The 20277-nt window shown below is 41.0% G+C and overlaps 1 protein-coding gene across 1 annotated transcript in view; it reads right to left on the reverse strand.

Annotated features, from left to right (window-relative positions):
- MCOLN2 (mucolipin 2) overlaps positions 1-20277 on the reverse strand; it is a 73905-nt gene that overhangs the window by 26008 nt on the left and 27620 nt on the right. Inside the window, exons 3-7 of the mRNA XM_008064796.1 lie at positions 17399-17572; positions 14408-14561; positions 10672-10756; positions 10474-10570; positions 5437-5536 (exon numbers count right to left, since the gene is read on the reverse strand). Coding sequence (XP_008062987.1) covers positions 5437-5536; positions 10474-10570; positions 10672-10756; positions 14408-14561; positions 17399-17572 — 610 coding nt within the window. The remainder of the gene's footprint in view (positions 1-5436; positions 5537-10473; positions 10571-10671; positions 10757-14407; positions 14562-17398; positions 17573-20277) is intronic.

Below are 20277 nucleotides of genomic sequence, written 5' to 3' on the forward strand. Positions count from 1 at the left end.
ACACACACACACACACACACACACACACACACACACACACACACACAAGCCCTGGACCATATGGTTTTCCTGCAGAGTTCTATAAAACCTTTAATGAGGAGTTAATACCAAATCCTACTGAAAGTATTCCAGGTGATTAAGATAGAACTCTCCCCAAATCATTTTATGAAGCTAACATCACATTGATACCCAAGCCAGGTATATACCCAACAAAGAAACAGAACTACAGACCAATATCTTTGATGAACATAGACGCTAAAATTCTCAAAAAGATCCTAGCAAACTGGATTCAACAACACATCTCAAAAATCATCCATCATGACCAAGTAGGCTTCATCCCTGGGACACAAGGCTGGTTCAACATTCACAAGACAATAAATGTAATTAAATACATCAACAAATGTCAGAACAAAAACCACATGATTATATCATTAGATGCAGAAAAAGCTTTTGATAAAATCCATTACCCCTTCTTGATAAAAAACCTCGAACATCTAGGCATACATGGAAGATACCTCAAAATAGTAAAAGCCATCTACGAGAAACCCACAGCTAGCATACTCCTAAACAGACAAAATTTGGAAGCATTTCCCCTGAAAACTGGAACAAGACAAGGATGCCCACTCTCTCCCCTCTGTTCAATATAGTATTGGAAGTCCTGGTTAGAGCAATCAGAAAAGAGAAGGCGATCAGGGGTATCCAAATAGGAAAAGAGGAAGTCAAGTTATCTCTCTTTGCAGATGACATGATCGTGTACCTTGAAAACCCAAGAGAATCTGTCAAAACCCTCCTTGCACTGATAAAGAACTTTGGCAAAGTCTCAGGGTAAAAAAATAAACATGCAAAAGGCAGTTGGATTCCTATACGCCAACAACAAACAGGCAGAGACCCAAATAAAAAGTACAATCCCATTCACAATAGCCACACACACATCTTCAACAAAGCCTCCACCACCTACCTCTGGGGAGAGAACCTATTCAGTAAATGGTGCTGGGAAAACTGGCTGACCACATGCAGAAGACTCAAACAAAACCCCTATCTATTCCCATACACGAAAATTAACTCTAAATGGATCAGAGAACTAAATGTAAAACCTCAAACCATAAGAACCTTAGAAAATGCAGGACACACCCTTATGGAAATTGGAACTGGCATCCAATTCCTGAACAAACCCCAAAATGCACAGGCCATAAGAGATAAGATAGACAAGTGGGACCTCATTAAACTGACAAGCTTCTGCAAAGCCAAAGAAACCATCAAGAGAGCAGGGACACAGCCCACAGACTGAGAAAAAGTATTTGCCAACTCCATGTCTGACAAAGGCTTAACATCTTGGATCTACAAGGCACTCAAACGTGCTGAAAAGAAAAAAACAAACAACCCCATTACAAAGTGGGCAAAAGATATGAACAGACACTTCACAACAGAAGACATACAAGCAGCCAACAGACACATGAAGAAATGTTCAACCTCACTAATCATCAAGGAGACGCAAATTAAAACTACACTGAGACACCACCTAACTCCAGTCAGAATGGCCATTATCAATAACTCAAAAAATAACAGATGCTGGAGAGGATGTGGTGAAAAGGGAACACTTCTACCCTGATGGTAGGAGTGTAAACTAGTGCAACCTCTGTGGAAAGCAGTGTGGCGATTCCTAAAAGTTCTAAATATCGACCTCCCATATGACCCCGCAATCCCCCTACTGGGAATATACCCTGAAGAACTCAAATCACTCTATCAAAAAGATACCTGCACACGTATGTTTATCACAGCGTTGTTCACAATAGCAAGAACCTGGAACCAACCGTACTGTCCATCAAAAGAGGATTAGATTTTTAAAATGTGGTACATATACACAATGGAATACTACACAGCCATAAAAAAGGACAAAATCATGAATTTCGCAGCAACCTGGATGGAACTAGAGTCTATAATACTGGGTGATCTCTCAAAGAAACAAAGATCTGTGTATCACATGTTCTCACTCCTAAGTGGACCTTGAACATCTATCGTAATACTATAAGAAAAGGATTGACAGTGGTGGGAAACTATGGGGAGGGGAGGACAGGGTGGGCTAGGGTGGGGGGATTAACAGTAGTCAATATCTATCTGGGGATGGGGAGACACCCCTTATCAACAAGGGTGCCTGAACGATGCATATTTGTATACCTAACCCTTAACTGTATCCCACAATTTTAAAATAAAAAAATGTTTAAAAAATAAAAAATTGCCGGGCTCGGTGGCTCATCCCGTGCCTTTGGGAGGCTGAGGTGAGTGAATTGCCTGAGCCTGAGGGTTCGAGACCTGCCTGGGCAGCGAGACCTCATCTCTGCAATAAATAAAAAAAAAAATCAGCTGGGTGTGGTAGCGCATGCCTGTAATTCCGGCTACTCGGAAGGCTGGGGCGGAAGGATCGCCGGAGCCCAGCAGGTCGAGGCTGCGGTGGCCGGAAGCGGCCGCTGCACTCCAGGCTGGGCGACAGAGTGAGACTCCAACTAAAGAAATAAATTAATTAATTAAATTAAAAATTTAAAAAATTAAATATATATATAATACGATATACTAAATGTATGACCTATTAGTATATAAATGTGTGTGATAAATATGAATATATATATAAATGTATATAATGCAAAATATATCACATTTCATTTTATAGTCTATATATTTTTATATATATTATGAGCATCCCAATGGTTTCCTTACTCTACTGAAACCATGTTACCCCACAGAAACATTTCCCAAACCTGGCTTTCCACTAGTCCAGAAAGATGCCCCTGCCAGCCTGGTCAGGGAAGTCCCACAGGCCACTCAGCCCTTCCAGAGACCTGAAATGTACTACCACTCCACCATCAGCCTGCCTGTGGTCTCCAGCCCGGGGTTTCCCAAACCTACTGAAATCCCTTTCCCTGGAATACCATGTCTATCACCCATCCATTGGGAATCCCGTCCACGAATTCCTCCACAAGTGCCTCACCACCCCAATGGCTACATTTATAAAATCAAGTCAGATAAAGACAGAGCATACCTGGACATGGGAATCAGAAGTCACAAAAGGCAACATGAGGTCTGTATGTGAAAATGGACATCTGCCTTCATATTTCGCCTTGAGATAACGTGGCTACTGACAAGGGGAAACTGGGATTAAGGGTGTGGATGCAAATGGGCCTCGGGGCTTTTTGGAAAGAGGGTGAAACCCACCCGATGTGGTTCTTGCCCTTGACCTTCTCCCAAAGCCAGGGCAAGGTCCAGCCACCAGACAGCTTCATAGAGAAGGGGAAAAAAATCCATTTCCTAAGCTGGTTTCCAAAAATCAACTTTTGAAGCCTTTCACATCACATCATTTTAATTTTTTTGAATTACAATTCTTCAAATTTTCCAAGTAGGAAAATTTCTCTAAAAACTGTCACACAGTTTTTACTAGAACATTTAAGTTCAAGACAACTTTCAAATTATTTGTGAAAAGCTACCTATTGCCACTCCCTATTTTCAGTAGCACAGGTACAAAGCATTTTAATTTAAATTCGTATTCTCTTGGTGATGAAACCTGGTTTCTCAAGATACAGCTCTCAGAGAAGCATTTGCCACTTTCCGTGTTTTTTACTCAGTTTGTGACTCGGTTTTTGACTTGGTTTGTGTTTTTCCTTATCGGCCATAGGAGGGAGCCAGAGATCCTCTCTCCTGGGCATAGACAAGGGATAAACACTGATATTATGAGCCCTGGGTGAGGAAGGAAATGGTTTTAGTCACACGTTTGACCGACTCATTTGGTCATTTTCACCTTCATACTCTGTCCCAAATCACACATGTGGCAAAGGTCGGCTTCTTTTCATAGAAAATTACCGCCTACACTTGGACTTGGAAAACACTGATCTTTGCCTGTCTGGAAAAGAGAGGTGTGGGCTGGAGAACCGTTTTAGCAAAAACCAGAACCGTGTGTTGTGATCAGTCCTAGTGGAACTACTGAGGCCAAAACAGAAATCTTCAGAGCATCTGATACGATGGAAAAGCAGCAGGCCACGAATCCAACCGCGCTGAAAACAAGGCTAATGCAGGAGCTGCAGGTATTTTCTGTTGTATTTCGTTCTGATAATCTGGTCCAAGGAACGTCTCTTAAACAGAACTTAGAGATTGAAAAATACAGCCCAGCCACCATTAACATCATGTCAGGCCCTCAATGAGCAACCAGAACTGGCTCCATCAGTAACCCTAGCAATTAATACGTGCCAACTCTTGTTCTCAGTGCTTTGCTTGACATGCTAACTCATTTACTACTCCACATTCTGGAAGCGAAGAACAGGAGGAGTGTCTCTCACCCAAAATGTGTGGGGCCAGAGCTGTTTCAAATTTCCTAATTTTTTGGATTTTGGAATATTGGCATTATACCGCCTGGTTGCGCATTCCAAATTCGATGCTTCAGAGAGCATTTCCTTTGAGCGTCGTGTCAGCGCTCTGAACATTTTGAATTTGGGGGCATTTAAAATTTTCAGTTTGAGGATGCTCAGCCTTTACCTATTAGCACTCTCGTTTTGCAGAGAAAAATACCGAAACAGGCTAAGAAATGTGATCAAGATCACAGGCACAGTTAACAGAATGAGAACCCAAAGGCAGGTAGTCTGGCTCCAAAGCTCAGGCGCCTAGCCAGAATCACGTGTGCTACCTCTTCTAAGAGGTGTGTAATAAACATTTGCTAATTGGAAAAAAAAGTTTTGGGATATGCTTTATAGAATCTAAAGTGAATTTATGGAATTTTTCTTCCTATCACACGAGGGGGACCCCCCACCAAAATTCCAGAATTATCATTTGGAGGGTAGGCCCCTTGTAGTACAGGTTTTCCCCACTAGGGGAAGTGTTCTAGGGACCCATCGGCATCAGCGGACCTGCTAGCATTCTGGAAAGAGGCTATGTTTGGTTTCAGTGAAATTTTTTGGAGATTCTTTCAATGCATCTGCCCATTTCATGATGGGTGATTTATGAGTATACCTGCCCACACCATGCTGTGTTCAGCAGTTTTGGACCAAAACCCGCATAACCCTATGCCCCACCCTCCCTATTCACCCCATCTCACTCCAAGTGACTTTTTTTCTTTTGTTTCCCTGAGTGAAAAAACTCCTCATAGGGAAATGTTTTGCAGATGTGAAAGAGGTGAAACAAAAAAACGGCAGAAGCACTAAAAAGACATCCAAATGAACGAGTTCAAAAACTGTTTTGAGCAGTGAAAGAAGCATCTCGATAGGTGTATGGCCTCCAACAGAGAGTACTTTGAGAATGACTGAATTTTAAACAGGTAAGAATCAACACGCAATTTTTCATAAATAAATTCTGGGATTTGGAGGGGGAGTTCCCTCCTCATAAACCATTTAAACATCTGAAAATAAAGTGCTAAAAACTCATCTGTCAGTCACATGGGCGAGTACATAGCATACTTACTAGATCCAAAAATATTCAAGCCTTTACATTCTTCGATGTTGGCATCACTGTCAAAATAGATTCTGATTTTGCCACTGTGAGCTTTATTGTCAAAGGTAATCTGGAAATACAAATGCACAGAAAGGTTACAGCCCGGCGGAAAATATAACTTGTTAGGTCAACTCTGCTTTAAAAAAAAAAAATCAGCGTCCTTCATAGAGTGTGCTGATGCAAAGAAAATTATACCAGCCAGCAAAACAGTCAATTGGAATTGCCTGGCAACTGTTCTCTACACTACCCCCAAAAAAGGAACTAAAACTATATTTCCACTAGAGTGACTGAGGAAATACACCAGGGTAGCAACTCTAGAGAGGGGAGCAGGACATCCTGGCTCTGTCTCCTGCACAGGGATCAGCTCAGGCTTGGGACGGGGGCACTTCTCATGGAAGAAGTTAAGCTGGAGACCCCCAGCGGTCCCTGTGACAGCCACAGATGCCAGTATTTCTTACTACAGGAGAACCCTCAACCTGGTCCATACAGAGCCTGAATCCACTTTGGAGAGTTGCCAGGAGTCCACGTGGCTGCATTGTCCCACCATAGGAGCCCACGTTGTGCTTTCCTTATCCCACTGTGACATCAGTCTCTATGGCAAGATGCCATCTTGAAACCGGACCCACTGCTAGACTATATCCTGCCCTAGGGGCCAGTATTTGTCATCTCTCTCCATCCCTGAAACTCTGACATCATTTTACCATGTTTATACAGGTGCCTGCCCAGAGCCCAGGCCTGATGGAGCAACCGAGATCCTGATGTCTGAATCCATGTGGTGCTTGACCCCCACACTTACCCTCATTCCCCAGCAAACCCACACTGTGGGGAAGCCACCAAAGAGCTGGCTGGGCTGCTGTGCCTGGACACATTCATGCCACACATCTGAGTGGCCCTCCATGCTTGCATGCACCTGCACCCAGCCTGATAGCCAGTTTGGTAACAGCTCCACCTCTCTGGGAGAGAGCCCACCTCACAGCCTGCTGGCCTATTGCACCCATGCACACCTGGTATGACAGTCAGGTGGCAGCACCCAGCCTCCCCTCCAAGAGCCTGCCATCCATCACATCTGCACATGTCCACCCTGACAATGACCCTGGCACCCCCATCTCCAATAAAATTGCAGAACTGAAGCCAGGCTCGGTGGCTCAGCCTGTAATCCCATGCCTTTGGGAGGCTGAGGTGAGTGGATTGCCTAAGCCTGCGGGTTCGAGACCCGCGTGGGCAACTTGGCGAGACCTCATCTCTACAATATATAAATAAATAATAGCCGGGCATGGTAGCGTGCTCCTGTAGTTCCAGCTACTTGGAAGCCTGAGGCAGAAGGATCGCCGGAGCCCAGCAGGTCGAGGCTGCGGTGGCCGGAAGCAGCCACTGCACTCCAGTCTGGGCAACAGAGTGAGACTCCAACTCAAAAAAAAAAAAAAAATGCAGCACTGTAATCACTAACTCCCATAGCCTAGGCCACTGAGGCAGTTGCAAACATTACTGATGACGATTACAGCTAAAGAAACTGCATGGAGACCACAACCCAGAGCCACAGTCAATACGTTATACCCAACTGACACCCTAGGACCCATCTACAGGAAAAAGTCTCTCCCTACAAAAGTCACTCCACAAAATTGAAAAATGCAGCCATTCCACTAAGTACACAGATATCAATGTAGGGACACAAAAAAACATGAAAAACAAGGAAATATATACAATAATTCTCAAATAGCAGATCAGAAAGAGAAGAACATTTATAAAATGACTGAAAAGAAATTCAAAATAATAATCTTAAGAAAACTCAGCAAGATACAAGAGAATACAGACAATTCAATGAAATCAGGAAAACAATTTATGATCCAAATGGGAATTTTGATAAAGAGATAAATAGCATAAAAAAAGAATCAGAATCAAACTGAAATCTTAGAGCTGAAAATTCAATGAATAAGATTTTAAAATGTAATTGAGTGTTTCAACAATAGACTTGATAAAGCAAAAGAAATAATTTCTTTTCTTTTCTTTTTTTTTTGAATGGAGTCTCACTCTGTCACCCAGGCTGGCATGCAGTGGCACACTCACAGTTGCCACAGCCTTGACCTGCTGGGCTCAGGTGATCCTTCCACCTCAACCTTCCAAGTAGCTGGAACTACAGGCATGCATCTGTAATTCTATGCCTGGCTAATTTTTTTATTTATTGTAGAGATGAGGTCTTGTCAATTTGCTCAGGCTGGTCTCGAACCCATGGGCTCAGGCAGTCCTCTCACCTCAACCTCCCAAAGAGCTGGGATTATAGGCATGAGCCACCGCACCCGACCAGAAATAATTTCTAAACTGAAATTTCTAAATTTGATGTAAGCCAGTTAGAGGAAACAAAAGAAAAATGAAGAAAGCCAGGATTTACAGGACACCATTAAGAATAAATTCTTGTATTATAGGAGTCCCAGGAGAAGAGATAGAGAAAGGCACAGAAAAACCTGTTTAATGAAAAAAATGGTCAAAAAATTCCCAAGTATTGGGAGAGATATGAAAATACAGATCCAGGAAGCTCAAAGATCCCCAATTAGATCCAACTCAAAAAGATCCTCTCCAAGGCACAAACTGCCAAAAGTCAAAGATAAAATTATAAAAGCTACAAGGAAAAAAGCACCAAGCCACATATAAGGGAATCTCTATTAGACTATCAGCAGATTTCTCAGCAGAAATTCTGCAGGCCAGGAGAGAATGTGCTGAAAGAAAAGAAAGAAAAAAAAAAACCCTGGCAGCCAAGAATCCTATATCCAGTAAAACTACCTTTCAGAAATGAAGAATAAGTAAAGATCTTTCCAAACAAAAACTGAGGAAATTCATCACTAGTAGACCAGCCTTACAAGAAATGCTTAAGGCAATACTACAGTTGGAAACAAAAGGACAATAATTACTATCATGAAAACACACAAAAAGTATAAAACTCACCAGTAGAGGTAAACTCATAATTAAACTCAGAATACCTCAGTGTTGTGATGGTGCCATGTAAATATTTCAATCCTCTAGTATGAAGACCTGAAGTCCAAATTGTCAAAAACAACAACAGCTACAATTAGTGGCTAAGAAACACACAATAGATGAAGATGTAAATTAAGCCAATGGAAATGTCCTCATCACAAAATTTCCTCACAACTTTGTTATTAATGAAAAAAATACAATCTGAATTTGTATATATGAAGGTTTACTAGATCCAGAATTTCAGATCTCTGGTTTAGACAAAAACTAGAGCAAAATAGCCAACCAGTCCCAGGAATAAAAGCTAGAATTCATGAATCTTTAGTAGGAGAACACAATTCTTTCATTTATTATGCTAAATAGACTCTAAAAGTATTTACTTCAATTTAATCCTTTGGGTATGGAATTCTAGGTTTTTACTAGACTGGATTTTTTGTTTGTTTGTTTGCTTCAAGAGTTACATGTAATATTTCAGAAACAACAAAGACTACTTTAGGCCGAACTTAAGATATCCAAATGCCCTCAATCTTCCACATTATGCAATTTAAATCAATCATTTAAATAATTTAAAGCTTATAAGTGCTATATGCCAAGTAGTTCTTAGGGTGAACACATGAAGAAGTTCAAAAAAAAATCAAGAAAAAAACTTGGAAAGCCAAATGTAGAGCTGAATGTATAAGCGTCTGTACGTCTCTGAACACAAGCCAAGTTCTATGTAGTCCAAGAACCTCACTACAACCAAACCAAAGCTTAGAGAATTAAGCCAAACCACCTTCATTTTTGTCCCTATAATCTATGACTAAACCTTCACTAGCATTGGCATTCAAGGTCTCTATTTCCTCCAGGAGAGTCCCTAAAATACTTTTTTCACCTTTTCAGAACCTTAAGGAGGTACGAGTCCAAAGAATAACAAAAAAGTGAAAAGTCAATTTTTTTAACCCACACTGCTGACCATGTCATGACAAAGTCATCGATGACCCCCTCCTTGCAGACCCCCCTCCAGGCTCCTCTCCTGTCTCTCTTCCAGAATGCATCTCAGCTGGATACATACTTCCTGTCCACACATCACAATCTGTAGTTACTTTTATTTCTCAATGTACTTGTTTTTCTGTCTGTTTCCTCCACTAAGCTATAAGCTTCCCGGCTGCCACTGTACCTCTAGGACATAGCCACACGTCTGGTGCTTAGAAAGGACTCATTAAGTTTTTACAGATTATTGTCAAATAAGCACTCTTCTGAATTGCTGAAAAACAGAACATATAACTTTCAGCTAAGCATTCCATTTAGCCCCTTGACAAACAGGAAAGGGAGGGAGGCACGGAGGGGGAAAGAAGAAAGTAGAAAAGAAAGAAAAGAAGAACAGAGAGAAGGAAGGAGAAAGTCCATGAAAGTGAGAAGCCAACTTACTGCTTCCAAAAAGTGAAGTCTCTTGCAGACTGGCCTTCAGATCAGTTTCTGCCTTGAGGTTTGAAAACATTTACTACATACAACATTTGCAAAGACCTTCCTTTGAAGCCGGGAAGAGCACTATAGACACCTAAAATTCTTGTCATCAACATTTTTTAATGTATAAGAAGACTAGGATGTCGAGGCCAATTTTGAAAACTCTTCAACCCAGAAATCTAGTTTTTAAAAGCTGAGATGGGCTTGCCTGCTTCATCTTCAGAAGTAATGGTCTCTGGTTCAACAATACCACGATGTGGCCATTGCCTTGCTAGACTCTGGTGTGGCCATGGGCTCTTTAAGCTATGGCTGTCATCATGCTTCCTGACTTTGGCCCCCTTCCCTACCTTGGGGAGGTGAATTCTCTCTCTCTCTCTCTCTCTCTCTCTCTCTCTCTCTCTCTCTCTAATTTACTTTTAACTAAACTATGTTTTCTAATCTTAAAAAAAAAAAAAAAACAAGCAATACCACAATGTATGATTCAATTTTTTTAAACACAGCTGCATCTAATGCATCTAATGCTAGTGTGTTACACTCTGCATCTACAAAATGTGTAGGGGAAAATAAGAGAAAATGGCTTAGTAAGACAAAGACACTTGCCGTGTTCTGAAAGATATAACAGTCCGGTACCTCACGGGAACGAATCGTTTGTAGACCAATGCCCTTGAGATGAAAGGAGATGTCGACTTGTAAGAGCCTGAATAAAATACATGAAAATGTATGAAATGTCACCGTTGTACTATATCATTCTTCCTTCGCCCTTGTCTCCTGGGTAGTGAGACTAAAAAACGCTTTTACCTATAAAATTCTAGTCTGAAGAATGACAAGTTCTTCCAGTCCTGTGGGTTCTTGGAGAGAGTCTGATGGTCCAAATGAACACAATCTAGAGCAATGAAAGAACAATAAGTGGTTGTTTCAGGCAAAAACCATACACTAAAAAACTACTGGGTAAAAGTGTGACAAAAAGCAGGATACTTAGAAAGCTTCAGAGTATTTCCCCAGAAAATACTTACAAATTACACAGGAAGAGCAATAGTAACCCTACAGTGGAGAACCTGGCAGAAACTACACTAACCAGGTGATCAAAGCTAACATTGCTAGTAATGAGATAAACAGACATCACGTACCTCCTGATTCAACGTACCAAGAAGGAAACAACATCACTTGTGCGGTATTCCTCCCAAAGATGTATAGCCCCAATCTAGTCATAAAGAAACAGCAAAGTCCATTCTGGAACATCCCACTCTTTCAAAATGTCAAGGTCATCAAAGTTAAAACAAACAGAAAAACCAAAGAACGTCCTATTGCTCCAGATCAAAAGAGACCAAAAGACATAACAACCAGATAAGACATAACAACCAAGATGCCAGATGTGATCCTGGAACAGATCCTCATGGGGGGGAGGGGTCAGTTTTTATTTGGCTGTGAAGAACACTGGAACAATTGATGAAATGTGAACAGGGCTTGTAGCATTGCGTCAATGTTAAAGCATCATTTTGAGCACGGTACCATGGTTGTGTAGGGGAATGTTCTTGTTTTGGGGAAATGCACACAGAAGTATTTAGAGGTAAAGAAGCAGCATGTCTGTGCCTTCAAGAGAAATAATTATACACAAGAAGAATGATCAAACAAATGTGATAAAATGGTAATTGAGTGATCAGATGATCACAAAAAATTGTCTTCCACAAAACTGGTCCCTGATGCCAAAAGAGCTGGGGACCACTGTTCTAGTCAATGAAATAACAACACTCTTAAAGAGAGAGTGGATTCGCTATGTTCTTAAGAGCGCAGGAAAAATGACGAAATGGGCATAATGTTTCATGCTAAGAACATGTGGAAAAGAACATAAGAAAGTCAAAAATTATATTACAGAAAATGAAATACTGTATTACAGTGAGAGTCACCCAAATGTTGTAAAACAAATTTTTTTAACAGTGAGGTTGACCTAGGACACTACAGTTCTAGGGGCAGACCCAGGAGGAATGTGTCTGTTAGCATGTATTAAAGGAAATACTAAGATTTATCTGCACAGTCAGTTGCACAACTAAACAGAAGTTTCCCAGGAAAGCTGGGCACACAGGTGGATCTCTGTGCTTAGCACACTATGAAGGATGATTCTCTGAATAGTAAAGATAATGCAAAATTCTTGAGTAGTTCATCTAAAACAGCTTTTGCTAATTTGCCTAAACTATATTATCAAAACAATGAAGTCAAACTCAATTTCTATGTATATACCATAAAAAAGTATACACCTGTTAAATATAATGTTCGCTCAAAAGATGGCCTTAATCAAATGAATGCTAGCATCCCCATGTGACAGTCAAGACAGTCAAAGAAAATGGCAGAAGCACGGTTGATTGAGCATCATACTACACATTACTACTGTAATTTAGTTCAACTATGAAAAGTAATACATAGATAACATCTCCTAAAATGTGTATACATTTTTTTGGCACCCCGTATATATCATCTGCAGGCTTCCTCCAAGATACCCAAGAAAAGATAGTCTAAAATCCAGTATCGAGTATTTTAAAACTCTTCTTTACACCTTTTGAATAGATGTATCAAAAGATTCTCTTTGACAAGTTTATTTAATAAGTCAAAGAATACATTTAACCTGCTTAAGCAATCTATCTTACAATAAAGTCAAATCAATAATCACCCTCTGCCCATGTCATTTATTCTGCTTCTGATAGGAGCTTAGCAAGAGCAGGAATAATCCTGCTTTCCAGCATTGCCCATCCTACTTAGCTACTGATATTGACATTGGCCACATTTCTTGAATCAATTTTCCAAGGAAAATCAGTTGAGAAAAACAGCCCATGAAACACAGGAAGACAGTTGTATGATTCATCCAGCTCGAGTCACGTATTTTTAAAAGCACAAGTGACAGGTGGCTTTCTTAAAGCAGAGGGTGACAGAACAAGTTTTCAGCTCTGTCAAGTTCTCCTATCACAGTCACAGGAATCATCCACAGGGAGGAGCACAGCTGACCGCCCCAGGCAAAAGATCCAGAAAAAGTCAAACAGGATTAGCCCCTACAGGTGAACTACTAAATTGATCTCAGGTTAGTAGAAGACTCCAGGACAATAAGACAAGTGACATTCCAGTGCTGCTAGCTCAGAACTAAGCCACTGTCCTCTAGATCAAGGGTCTCCAACCCCTAGACCACGGATCTATAGCGGTCCACAGCCTGAAAGGAACCAAGCCGCATAGTAGGGGGGAAGCGACAGGGGAGTGAGCAAAGTTTCCTCTGTGTTTGTGGCCACTCCCCATCACCCGCATTATCACCTGAGGTTCACCTTCTGTCAGATCAGCTCAGTGGCATTAGACTCTCATAGGAACGGGAACCCTATCATGAACTGCATGTGCCAACATACCAAGAAGGAAACAACATCACTTGTGTGGTATTCCTCCCAAAGATGTATAGCCCCAATCTAGTCATAAAGAAACAGGAAAGTCCATTCCTGATCTAGGCTGCTCAGTCCTTATGAGAATCTAATGCCATCACTGCTCTGAACTATAAATGTAATGCACTCGAATCATCCTGAAACTATACCCCACTCTCCCCCGGTGAAAAAATTGTCTTCCACAAAGCTGGTCCCTGATGCCAAAAAGGCACCAACTCTAGATGGTCTCTGAAGGCACCCTGGGGACCAGACATCATGTGGCCCCAGATGGAGCTGGTTTACAGGCTGCTTCTTTCAGAACCAAGAGCCTGCGACACATTTACTCACAGAGATTCTGAACAAGCAGCCGAGAGAAACAGAATTAAAACTTCTGTCTTTGTGTTCTGCTGTATTGTTACCAAGGCACCCTAAGATCCAGTGATAGGAAATATGGTCAAATGGGACACTCACTTTAATAAAACATTCCAAATTATAACTATTAGGAACCCTACTCCTAAGCTGTTAGCTACTTGAGAAGCCATGAGTGATTAATCTTTGCAATCCCAGAACATAAAACTGAGTGCCTTGGACACGGTGGCTGAACACCAGAGGTTTGTTGAATAAATAACAAAACCCCAAAATCTTAAGTCAAACACTTTCTACTTACATATGGAGTGTGCTTTTAAATTCGTAACAGAATGGCACAAAACAATTCTACTTAATGAGCCATTAACTTTTTACCAACCAACCTCCTAACAGAGAAAATAAGTTATTCATCACAATTCACCTTTGAAGAGCATTTATATATTTTACAAACAATAAAAAAGTGTGCAAGGTATATATTATTGCATTGTATACTAACAGACCATTTTGTCACTTGCACCCTCGTGGAGGGTGAAACATAAACAAGAAATGCCTGTGCATTTATCCCCAAACCAACAATCTTGAGTTGTACCAAGAACTCCACCACAACTGCAGTTTCCCGAGCCAAAGCCCTCTGCAGGCACATGTGAAGGTGCTGGCCTCTAATAGGTGAGCTCGCACAAAAGCAAAGTTGATTCATTTGGGTTGCTAGCACATGAGGGTGTTTCTGCTCTCGCCACAGAAGATGTTAAGGGCACATCATGAAATGATCACTGCATTACCTGTCTCAATGTCACTGTCAATATTCAGTGTCTCGTTGGAAGGAAACATGGTCCCTTTCTTGTAATGTTTCTTACAGACTTTTAAGCCAATTCTATTGTCTTCATTTTCTCCATAACCAAGGGTGCCCAGGGTAATGTCCTTGAGACGATGATACTATTTTAAAAATAGTTAAATAAAAACATGCATGAGCTTGTAGAAGTTGATCGAAGTTACAGCATATTGAATGCATTTTCAGCCACTTTGTATTGTTTTCATCATGTACCTCATAGAATGTCCCAGTTTCAAATACCACACACAAAGAAATGTTCTCACATCCCTCAGGAACACACAGCCTTACAGAACTCAGAACTAAACATGCTCATTTTGCTCAGAGCCAAAGTCCAGCTCCTGCCTGACCAATACGACTCTTGGCTCCAGCCTCCAAAGCCACACTGCCTCCAGACCATTCCTGGAGCTCACCAGGCATATTTCTGCCTTTAGCCTTTGCTGTGCCCTCTGCTTGGAACTCTAGGCCTGCACCTGCTTGGCTCACCCCTTCAGGTCTCAACCCAAATCTCAGCACCTCAATGAGGCCCTCCCTCACTGAGTCAATGAAAATTGAGAACATAAGATCAGAGCATCACATTGTACCCCATAAATATTTGATGTGTGCAGTGAGTACCTGTTCATTCAACTAAAAAATACAGTGAATAAAAATTAAAAATGCAAAAAATTGCACATCCGTCACCAGGCCCAAACACTGCTCTGGGAGTGTTTACAAAGTTGCTGCTTATCCCTGCTTTATTACTTAGCAGTGATCACTTTCAGACATTCCACTGAGGACATGAGCCATCCACACCCCACAGCTTACATAAACATAACTAACACTAACATTACCTTCCATTAGCTTCCATTAACTTGGCTTTACTGTTGGCTAGTCTCACTAGTCCCTACCTTCATTAGTATGATTTTATTATTCTAGGAAAGTTGTGCCCTAGAACTTTAAAAGTTGCAAATAACTGTATTGCTTATTTCAGGAGCATTTAAAAAAACTCATTTAAATAGATACTAATGTGAAGATTTAGTCTGATAACAGCTCTAAGATTCTTTGAGACCTCCCCCCGCAACCGTCATCTTGCTGTGATCACCAACCACAAACTATGATCCCTACCTAATTCTAATCAAGCTGAAGAACTCCCTCCTCACCCAAGGCAATACTGAAATTGTTCTAGATAGCATCTTTCTTACCACTGTAAGTAATAAGCTAAGCTTTGCTTAACAACATGCTTTTCAGGTGGTATTTCCAGGGAGCCAGTCTACTGACCAGGCTGGAGTACAGTGGTATAATCAGAGCTCACCATAGCCCTGACCTCCTGGGTTCAAGTGATCCTTCCACTCAGCCTCCCAAGTAACGGGGACTACAGGCACATGCCACCAGGCCCAGCTAATGCTTTTATGTTTATTTTTATTTTTTATAAAGACAAGGTCTCACTATTGCCTAGGCTGGTCTCGAACTTCTGGACTCAAGCAATCCTTCCACCTTGGCCTCCTAAAGTGCTGGAATTACAGATGTGAGCCACCAAGACTGGCCTTAATTTCTTATTTGTCTAACACTCCTTTCTAGAATTAAGCCCTATAAAGACAGGTTTTTGTCTATTTCATTCACTGCTGTATCTCCGGTGTCTAGAATAATACTTTCTTCACACTAGGTACTCGAATATTTATTGAATGAATGAATTAAAAACACAGGACAATAGTAAGAACAGTTTATCTCCCCTAAATGCTCTCTGCTGGTCTACCAATCCGCTCCCTCATACCTAATACAACTATATCTTACTCCATATTCTTAAGATCCAGCTAGAGTTATTAATGTTAAGACATCAAAACTGAAACCATAGAATCTTAGATTTCATATGAAATCTTAATCAAACCTCCTAAAATTATAAATCTACTCTTGGCTATTTGATTTGGGTTATCTTCCAAAAGTAATGGATGTGAAGGGATTAATAAAAAAAGATAAATCTTGAAGAAAAATTCAAAATAGTCAAACTCTGTTGTGTGAAAATGTAGTTCAGAAATAGCAATGAATTTTTTTTGGTAGACTATGCAAAATTTACATTAGAATATTTTCATGTATGAATAATTTTTATTTGTTTGCTAAGACAAAGCCAAGTAGCAATATATTCTTAAAGTACTACAGTGAAGTTTTGAACTTATGAACGAGTTCCATTCTGAGAGCATGTTCATAAGTCCAATTTGTTCGTGAGTCCAAGAAAGTTAGCATAGGTACCCAATTAACACAATCGATTATATAGTACTATAATTGGTTTATAATACTTTTCACACACACCAAAAAAACCACCTGTATACACCAAAAAAACACAGAAATCCCATTTGTAGAGGATGTGTGCACATGACAATGTAAGTCAGACGTGAACTAACTTAACATGATTGGATGTGTGAATGCACATTCACATCTTTGAAAGTTTGCAACTTGAAGATTCATATATAGGGAACTTACTGTATAGGTCATTCACACAAAACACCTGATTTATTTTTTAATTGATTATTATTATTATTATTAAAGACTATGTTGCCCAGGCTGGTCTTGAACTCCTGGGCTTGAGTGATCCTCCTGCCTTGGCCTTCCAAAATGCTGGGATTATGGGAGTGAGCCATCACACCCAGTCTTTTTTTATTTTTTATTTTTGAGTCAGGTGTCTCACTCTGTCACCCAGGCTGGAGTGCAGTGTCATGATCATGGCTCACTGCAGCCTTGACCTCCCAGGCTCAGGCGAGCCTTCCGCCTAAGCCTCCCAAGTAGCTGGGACTACAGGTGTGTGCCACTATGCCCGGCTAATTTTTTTGAATTTTTTTTTTTTTTTGGTAGAGCCAAGATCTTGCTATGTTGCCCAAGCTGGTCTCGAACTCCTGAGCTCAAGCAATCCTCCCACCTCAGCCTCCTAAAGTGCTGGGATTACAGGTATGAGCCACTGGGCCTAGACACTTACCTGATTAATAGCAAAAAAGATGCTCTCGTAGGCGTCCTCCTGAGTATACACACTGCAACTGTAGTCATCTTCATCTACACCAGAATATCCTTTCAAGAACAGGTGCTTAAAAGCAACAGTGTTGTCTTCTTTGAAAGCAACCACCAGCTGGTTACTTAAACCAAAACCAACAAGCTGGAAAAGGAAAGCAAATAGAAATATATGAATTATGCCACTTACCAGGAGAGGCAAATGCCTTCTTATGATCATCAACCCTCCCCTATAAACACCAGAAGAATTGAATTTTTTGACTTATATTAGTAGCATCAATGTCAAAATGCAAGTCCCAAAGAAGGATAACTTCATTAAGCTACATCAGCAATTCAAAGTAGCTAGAATGCAATGGGATGTTATTACCACTCCCAATAACTAATGACCCTATTGGCCTTTAATTGAGAAAGAGAGAATCCCAATCAGCTAAATCTGAATCCAGTTTTCTTATATTTAGATTTCAAACTAATTGCTTTCAAAACTGATTACTTGGTAAAGCAATTACTCACTATTGTTTACTATTTAGAAATTTTATGTATTTTTTGAAAATGGCAATTAGGTTTTGCATGTGGCTTTTAAAATTTTTTTTGAGGCCGGCCATGGTGGCTCATACCTGTAATCTCAATGCTTTGGGAGATGGAAGCGAGAGGATTGCCTGAGCCCAGGAGTTTGAGACCAGCCTGGGCAACATGGCAAACCTCGTCTATACAATAAATCAAAGAATTAGCCATGAAACCACATGCCTGTGGTTTCAGCTACTTGGAAGGTTGAGGCAGAAGGATCGCTTGAGCCCAACTGGCTGAGGTTGCAGTGGCCATGAGTGTGCCCCTGCATTCCAGCCTGGGAGACAGAGAGAGACTCTGATTTTTTTTTTAAAAATGTTTTTGGAAAGTGACTTATACAAATACTTATTCTAGCTAGGAGTTAAGAGTTGTCAAAGGAATTCAAGTAACCCAGCTCTGCAAGAATTCTTATATAAGATTTACACATAAGAGTTTCTTCCACAGTCTAGAGCATCAAAACACATAAAGAACAGGGTTCTCTTTACCTTTATGATAGTAAGCCTATTCACTGTCACCAAGCACCCACCTGCTCCTGATAAGACACCTATTTATCCTTCCTCACACTGTGTCCTGGCTTGAGGTTGGGCACCCAAGGGTTCGCTACACCAGGAAGCCAATAAATAGGGGAAATTAGCCAGCACCAAAAGTTTACCAAAAATCCAGGAAATTACACACACACCCACTCTCAGACACACACAAGTGCGAGCTCGTGTTCTATTTTTCTTCTTTCATGAACTGCGACTTATTCGGCTCCTGCACCAAAGACATCAAATCAAAGGGCAGGAAATGGCTGCAAAGCATTTAATTCATGCCTTTGTTGGACACATGAACTCACTTTCTCACACACACTCTCTTTCACGTCCTTTCTCTTGATCTCTGTCACAGGCAGTGGTGGTGAAGTTAAACTTCTACAAACCCGACCCACGCTCCTTCCCCAGCCCCCCAAGTGATCTCCTCAACTGCCTTATATAAAACATCAAGACTCATGAAAAGTTGGCTTAGTCCTCACTCAACTAAGTCATCAAAGCACTTTGGGACTGTTTCTTTATTTGCGAAATTAGCAAGTTTAACTAGATGACACTGACACTTCTGGCCTTTGTTTTCATTTCATGGCTCAATACGATACATCTGAACCATAATATACAAAACATCAATTATGATCGATTCGGATAAAATGAATGCTAATTTAGCCAGGTGTGGCAGAATGTTAACAGTCCCAGCTGAGGTGGGAGGATCACTCGAGCCCATGAATTCAAGGCCAGCCTGGACAAAATAGTAAGACCCATCTCTAAAATATAAAGGAATGTCAATTTGCATATGCAAATGTCATCGTTGTCCTTTTTTAGCTTTTGCATTTTATCTGACTTCTTAAAAAATGCTAAATAAGCCAGGCTCGGTGGCTCAGCCTGTAATCTCGCGCCTTTGGGAGGCTGAGGTGAGTGGATTGCCTGAGCCCGCGGGTTCAAGACCCGCCTGGGCAGGGAGACATCATCTTTACAATAAATCAAAAAATCAGCCAGGCATGGTAGCGCGCGCCTGTAATTCCGGCTACTGGGAAGGCTGAGGCAGAAGGATCGCCGGAGCCCAGCAGGTCGAGGCTGCGGTGGCCAGGAGCGGCCACTGCCCTCCAGCCTGGGTGACAGAGTGAGACTCCAACTCAAAAAAAAAAAAAGAAAAGAAAGAAATTAAGCATTAGTTTTTCAGAATTATGAAAGGCAACAACCTGCTTGAGAATGTACCTTGATGCCACAGCCTAGCATCTGACCCTCACCATATCTCATTCCTCAAATATCAAGTCAAAGGACTCAATAGCTGCTAACACCCAGCTATTCCCAGGAATACAGCAGATAAGAAGTCTTGCTTCATCCAACCTGTGCTGAAAATTAAGCAACAGAAGGCTAAACACGTGATGTCTGTCAATGACTCCTATAGGAGAAGCCAAAAAAGCTCGTGCTGCTCTTTGAAAGCTGAAACAGTAAACCAGGGAACCAACACACACATGATTGTTTCGTGAAAAAAACTGGCACACACACACATGAATTAAGTTCTTCAATCAAAGTTGGCTGGGTGCTTACTCTGTGCCAAGCTGGGGCACAGTGTGGGTGAGATCAACACTGCACAGTGCTGTTGAGTACCAGACATTGTGCTCAACATTTAAAATTATTTCTCATTTAATTCCCCAACATCTTGTGACAGAGCTATTACACTGGGCTCCATAAAGACAAGATTTTTTTTTTTTTTTGCCTTTTACTATATACTCAGAAAATGAAATCGTACCCATTTCAT

This window comes from Carlito syrichta, unplaced genomic scaffold (assembly GCF_000164805.1).
Source record: "Carlito syrichta isolate Samal-C Ts95f unplaced genomic scaffold, Tarsius_syrichta-2.0.1 Scaffold308051, whole genome shotgun sequence".
Taxonomy (NCBI): Eukaryota; Metazoa; Chordata; class Mammalia; order Primates; family Tarsiidae; genus Carlito; species Carlito syrichta.